We start from the raw sequence: 7,442 nt of genomic DNA on the forward strand, positions 1-7,442 counted from the left end.
ATCAGATGTATGTGTGTAGGGGCGCCTGGGTGGCTCAGTCGTTAAGCGTCTGCCTTCAGCTCAGGTCATGATCCCAGGGTCCTGGGATCGAGCCCCGCATCGAGCCCCGCATAGGGCTCCCTGATCAGTGGGAAGCCTGCTTCTCCCTCTCCCACTCCCCCTGCTTGTGTTCCCTCTCTCGCTGTGTCTCTCTCTGTCAAATAAATAAATAAAGTCTTAAAAAAAAAAAAAGATACTCTCTTTCCCTCCCCCTCTACCCCCACCCTCACTGTTCGTGCATGTGCACATGCTCTCTCTCCCTAAAAGAAAAAAGAAAAAAAAGAAGCTGTGTTATTTATTTTTCTTAATTTTTACCTTTATTATTATCCAAAATTCATAATAAGCACACAATCATTTTTAATGGGAAAAATTAACTATTTTTAAAGTCTAGAATTTTTAACTTTTCAAAATCAATTCAGTTCATAACATGAGTGAATGGCCATGTGTTCATATCTGTCATAAAAAGTACTTTAAAAGCTGAGATAGCGAACTTTCCTGAACCCGCACCTCTGCAGGAGGCCGCAGCCAGACCCGCGCCGGAACCATGTTTCGCAACCAGTATGACAATGATGTCACTGTTTGGAGCCCTCAGGGCAGGATTCATCAAATTGAGTATGCAATGGAAGCTGTCAAGCAAGGTTCAGCCACAGTTGGTCTGAAATCAAAAACCCATGCAGTGTTGGTTGCATTGAAGAGAGCACAGTCAGAGCTTGCAGCTCATCAGAAAAAAATTCTCCATGTTGACAACCATATTGGTATCTCAATTGCGGGACTTACTGCTGATGCTAGACTGTTATGTAATTTTATGCGCCAAGAGTGTTTGGATTCCAGATTTGTATTTGACAGACCTCTTCCTGTGTCTCGTCTTGTATCTCTAATTGGAAGCAAGACCCAGATACCAACACAACGATATGGCCGGAGACCATATGGTGTTGGGCTGCTTATTGCTGGTTATGATGATATGGGCCCTCACATTTTCCAAACCTGTCCATCTGCCAACTATTTTGACTGTAGAGCCATGTCCATTGGAGCCCGTTCTCAATCAGCTCGTACTTACTTGGAGAGACATATGTCTGGGTTTATGGAGTGCAATTTGAATGAACTGGTTAAACATGGTCTGCGTGCCTTACGAGAGACGCTTCCTGCAGAACAGGACCTAACTACAAAGAATGTTTCCATTGGAATTGTTGGTAAAGACTTGGAGTTTACGATTTATGATGATGATGATGTATCTCCATTCCTGGAAGGTCTTGAAGAAAGACCACAGAGAAAGGCACAGCCTGCTCAGCCTGCTGATGAACCTGCAGAAAAGGCTGATGAACCGATGGAACATTAAGTTACAAGCCAGTCTGTATGTTTATTATCAAATCTGTAAGAATGCAGGAACATGTACTGATGACAATAATCTGTACGTAGGAATCAGTCCAGATGTGTTTTTCCCTAGCAACTTGTCTGAAACCATATAATGGTGTGCATTTTTCTTTGAGAGGGTCTATATAATCATTTTCTAGAAAGTATAGGTATCTGTACTGATGTTTTTATATGAAGAACATAGTGTCTTTGTGGTTTTAAAGACAACTGTGAAATAAAATTGTTTCACCTGCCAAAAAAAAAAAAAAAAAAAGCTGAGATAGCTACATCCTACTAGAATATATTTTTCATGTTTCCTGAGAAAAGATTTAAAAATTATCATTTAGCCTTTCCAGCCAAGGATATGACTGATATTGTCAGTTAGTAAGAACTTGATATGACATAAATAATTATTTAGAAGTTAGAGTTTTAAAGATTTATAGAGACTTTTTTTCAAATAAAAAGTAATTTATTTTCCTACATAAACAACACAAACAACCCTCCCATGTGTCCTTTTATCTCTTATAATAAGGGTATATAGTTAAACAATAACATGGATAAAAAAGGCTGTTGGAGGGTGAAGAAATGATTTTATTTATTTTAGTTCATTTGCCACAAAAACTTACTTTGTTGTTGTCGTTGTTGTTGTTCCGATCAGGAGCTCAAAGATTTAGGGATTTTTTTTTTTTTTTTTGAAATCTATTTTGGAGCTGCAGTTTGCCAGTACTATCCAGTAATGGCTTTTATGTGTTTTACTCTGGGTCACAAAAAGAAACTGCAAAGCTAGGGCAGACCAGTGCGTCAGTCAGAATGGACTGAATGCCCATGTGCAGAGCACCATTAAACAGCACCTCTCCTGACTCAAAATGGATAAAATATTTTCACAAGGAAAGCGGTCTCCCCTGGTCTCAGGAACATACATTAGCCTCATTTTCACACCGGGGCTTCCATAATATTGACAACAAACTTCTTTTCTTAAGAGGAAAAATGTTATGTGGGGAACTCTTTATCCTTGGGTTTTAGCAAAGCAAAAGTAGAGGATATTGTACTGGATTTCTTTGTCAATACTTTAACATTAATATTTAATAAATGTGTACTTTATGTAGAATAAGAGTCTAGTCGTATAATAAAAATAAGTAGTTATATAATAAAAATGAAAGAACTAAATTTTAGGTGCTCACTACGTAAATGTAAAAAATATGCTATGCATCAGTTAACCCTTTATTAGAAGGTACAAATTTAATATTATAATTTTGGGTGAGTTACAGTTTTTATTAGGTTCAAGACACAAACACTAAAATTGACCAACTCTAAATATAGTCAGAGTTTGCTGATAAATTGTCTCTGTAAGGGAGATCTTTAGCTTTGTTGGTCAAATAGGCCTTTTCTTATCATGTGCATTACTTAATACTTATTTCTGAAAAGAAGAAATATAATATTAGTTATAATTGAATTTTTATATACTCTCACTTTTTAGAGGCAGCTTTCTATAGTGGCCTTGAATAAGAATAAATTGAAATATAGTACAGATCTATTAAACTAGAGAATAATAATAATTTCACATTAAAAATTGAATTCAAGTGTGTTCAATTTTTTTACTCCAATGGAAATGAAATATTTTTCTTAAAGACTTAATGGAATATTTGCAGAACAATATTTGTGCACAGTTGTGGCTTCAAATGGATTATCATATCACTATGTCACCTGGAGGAGATATTGCTGAAAAGTTAAGTTATTGTTAAACAAAAAAGCAGAGTAACTATCTTTAGACTTTCAAGTCAACAAGAATGATGAAAGGGACTTCTACCATTATGGGATTTTTTAAAAGATTTTATTTAAATTCAAGTTAGTTAACATACAGTGTGTTATTAGTTTCAGAGGTAGAGTTCAGTGATTCATCACTTGCATAGAACACCCAGTGCTCATCACATCAAGTGCCCTCCTTAATGCCCCTCACCCATTTACTCCATCCCCCCCACCCACCTCCTCTCCAGCAACCCTCAGTTTGTTTCCTAGAGTTAAGAGTCTCTTATCATTTGTCTCCCTCTTTGTTTTTATCTTATTTTATTTTTCCTCCCTTCCCCGATGTTCATCTGTTTTGTTTCTTAAACTCTACCATTATGTTTATAAGTGAGCAAACTGAAATCCAGAGCGATTCCAGGACTCCCTCAAGGTTATATGGCTGGTTGGGGGTTAAAGCAAGTCCACAGCATAGGTCTTCTCTGTTCCAGGCCAGCTGTTTGTCTTACAGCATTCTTTGTGATCATCAATGCAGGAAGACCAGGTGCTATTGGCATTTTGAGCGTCTCAATTTTTCATTCTGCAGGACTCTCCCCCTCTTTGCATTTAGCATTCCTTTTCCAAGCCCATTAAATGCTGGTAGCACCTGACCATTCCTTTTCTCCTCCAGATTTATTGAGATATGATTGACAAATAACATTGTGTAAGTTTAAGGCACATTCTTGAACGCCTTCTAGGAACACAGTACTGCCCCGGTTAAGAAACACCACATATTTCTCAAATGATGAAGAACAAGAGTCCCAGATGTCTCATAACATTTTTCCTGCATTCATTCCTGAATTCCCTAAATATGCTATGGCTGTTCTTTGAAGCCAGGTGGAAAAGCTTCCTTCTAGTCTTTATATTCCCTTTGCCAATATGTGTTTAGAAATGAAAAATGAACACCACTGTGAAGCTGTAACCAGAAATGAGACCTTTTATTCCCCTTTATGTTCATGCTGAATTTTTATACCTATTGTGAACTTGAGGAACACACACAAATATGAATTATAAGATACCACTAATACAAGTACTCATAATACTTCTGATAGACATCTTAAGTCAAAGAGAAAGTTCATGTGTATGTATATGTGAAAACTTGAAGGATTAGACATAATCCTCCTTAGTCCTCAGTGAATAAGCTAAGTCAAATAATAAAATATTCCTTTATAGTTATATAAGTGAAATATAAAATCATAATTCCGATTTGACTATTCAACATGTGAGAATTTACTCTGTGTGTGTGTGTGTATAGTGTGTATTTGACCAATCACATACTATTGACTGTGTGCCAGGCATGCTAAGCACTTTACATATATTAAATCACATAAGCCTCATAAGTCTTAGGAGGTAGGTCCTGTTACTATCCTCATCATATAGATGAGGAAACAGAAATGGAAAGAAAGACCACACACCTAGCATACGGCAGAGCAAGAATTCTAACCCAGGCAGTCAGAATCCAGTCAGCCCACCTCAAAATTCTGCCTCTCTACAGCACAAGGATTATATGGGGACAGAACATTATGAAAACTAATTTTAGGATTCTGGCCAAGCAGGAGAAAACCCAAAGTGGCCCCTTGCCAATCAGATGTTGTTTTGCTACATCTGAAGTAACAAGGCTTCTAGACATCTTTTTGTAAGAATTTCATTAAAATCTGATTTTCCCAGGCCCTGGTTTTGTGACCTCAAATATCCCAGGGGAAAAAAGTAGATTAACCAAAAGAACTATATATTTGCCTTCTCATTTGTATTAATATAAGATAGTTTCACATGTGTGAATTTTTATTTTAGTGGTTAAGCTTGAATAATAAATAATAGCAGGGTTAGAATTCTTCTTTCCTTAAATTACAAACCTGTTCCAAATTTTAGGAAAACCCTGTTTAGATGCTCTATATCCTCTTTCTACCTACTAATGGTTTGAGCAGTTTCCATTAGGAGTAAATGATGGTGATGGAGAAAACCTTGAGCACAACTCTAGTTCCAAACAGAGAAACTTTTCTTTCAGATTGAGATTTCACACATCTAAATAAAATTAGTTCTTCCTCCTGGAAGCCAGAATATTATCCTTGCTACACTGGCAATAATAATAATTTTATATTCATTTACATATATATGGTTCCTCTCTAATTATAATCCATCAAGACAATATTTTATTGTGAGTGTGTGATTGGGTTTCCATCGTGGGTGATATAAAAAAGCATTAATTTTATATTTCCAACATCTAAAACGGTGCCTGGGATGTAGAAGTTGCTTAATAATTGCTAAATAAATAAGAAGAGAGTGGCAAAGGGAACAGAAATTGGCCATTGTGTCTTGATCAAAATACACAAACAAGTAAAATATGCTTATATACTTTTATTATAGTTATCATCTTTTAAACTGGTTCATATAAAAATATAATTCTTGTCAGTGACATTAGACTTTAAACATCTATTTTCTATTTTATGGGATAGGAATGAGTATGAAAATGTAGTATAAATCTATAATAATTGATGAATAATGAAATCTTTTTCTATTGAGTAACATTTTATTTTCATCAATATTATTCTATTTTAACATTAAAGAAATGCTATTTTCTTCTAAAATTTCAGAGTCAATATAAACCGACAAGTCAAAGTGAGAACCCAATCCCTGATGCTCATTGATTTTAACTGATTGACAATATATAAGCCATTGTAGATTGAAGCCAAATATATATAACAATGACCCTTACTTTAGAAATCTTAGGCTATGCATCAGTAAAATATTAACCAAAAATAGAAGATCTCAAAATGAGCAAAAATACCAAATTTTACCTCTTCAATATTTTTTCCAGAGCCAACTTTGACCAGTATTTGCCCAAACCGTTTTTTTTTGCCACCAAGCATCCATTCCTCCTACTAAAATACGAGGTAATGGTACTTCCAGCTTTATTTGAAAACCACTCCTCTCCCATTCTCAGCAATGCTGCTTAGAAGGGACAATTCCCTGCACTAACCCTGAGAGCTGTGGGCCCTGATTCAGTTAAGCCAGGCAGTCAGATTCATCCCATCATCCATAGCTACGGCCTAGTGGCACACATTAGTGATCAGAGCCAAGAAGGGATGAGGAGACATTTGTTGGAGGTGGATCTGATGGTATGAGAAGAACATGGGTCTTGGGGCTCAACAATACTCTTATGTGATGAGAGGAGCCAGCTTGGGGTTGAGGTTGCCTTACAGGGAATGCCAACCCCAAAGATGGACCCTAAGAACATAGCTAGATCCTCAATGAAGCCACACCTAAAGCCAGGTTTCCCTCTGCACTGCAGAGTCTAGTGGCCAATGGACTTTCACATTCCTCCTTTTAAACCAGTATAGGTTGGATTATAACCTATGCATTACAATAAGTCAAAATGAATACAACACCCCAATGTCAGGCTACTTTTCAAGCAGAAGCATAATGTGGAGGAAATGTAATGGTCATTCTAAGGTACTTTGTAAAATAAGATGAGAGAACAATCACTAGAATTGAGAAATATTGCTTCTAATTACATAATTATGCTATTATTTTTTATTTGAAATAAAATATGCTTTGACTTGCCATTTTGCAAAGAGCTAAAATGAACATACCTGTTTTACATTATTCTGAAAGTTATATTGTGCTTTTTTTTTTTAAGATTTTATTTATTTATTTGACAAAGAGAGGGAACACAAGCAGGGGGAGTGGGAGAGGGAGAAGCAAGCTTCCCGCAGAGCAGGGAACCAGATGCGGGGTTCGATCCCAGGACCCTGGGATCATGACCTGAGCCGAAGGCAGACGCTTAACGACAGAGCCACCTAGGCGCCCCTGTGCTTTTTTAATATTACCTGACTTTGAACTACATTCACAGGAGTTGGATAGAATAGATGTTTAACCCTAGTGACACAAAATCAAAAAGATGAATTATGTTTCCGTAGATCTCTGAACTCCAATAGTGGGCTTCATGTCCTTCCCCTTGTCCTAGGACTGGATCTCTGAGAGGATTTAACTAAATTTGTAAAAAAAAAAAAAAGGAAAAGTAATTCAAGCTGACAACTGAATGTCCTACTTTATACTTTTTATTTTTAAGAGGCAGCGATGTTTCAAGGTTCGCAGAATGGAGCTTGTCACTTTTGGTTAGGTTCAAATCCAGTTCCTCTAGACGATGAGGTTAATGTTGAATTTTTAAGTGTTATTAAAGATTGACAGTGAAAAAGTTACATCTTAATATAATGTTAATTTTCAAATTGATTGATTTAGGATGTGCTTCACATGGTACCCATTTCTCTCCCCCA

General features: G+C 36.4%; 1 protein-coding gene across 1 annotated transcript; it reads left to right on the top strand.

Moving 5' to 3' along the window:
* The first annotated feature begins 533 nt into the window (after positions 1–533).
* LOC123324042 (proteasome subunit alpha type-1) lies at positions 534–1,654 on the top strand. The gene has a single exon (XM_044912670.1). It carries the CDS (start codon positions 584–586, stop codon positions 1,373–1,375), a length of 792 nt encoding a protein of 263 aa, XP_044768605.1. The 5' UTR covers positions 534–583; the 3' UTR covers positions 1,376–1,654.
* Positions 1,655–7,442: the final 5,788 nt, after the last annotated feature.

Source organism: Neomonachus schauinslandi, chromosome 2 (genome assembly GCF_002201575.2).
Source record: "Neomonachus schauinslandi chromosome 2, ASM220157v2, whole genome shotgun sequence".
NCBI classification, from domain to species: domain Eukaryota; kingdom Metazoa; phylum Chordata; class Mammalia; order Carnivora; family Phocidae; genus Neomonachus; species Neomonachus schauinslandi.

What these genes read in the sequence shown, in the direction of transcription:
- LOC123324042 (XM_044912670.1), top strand. Translation starts at nt 584, where the DNA reads ATGTTTCGCAACCAGTATGACAATGATGTCACTGTTTGGAGCCCTCAG.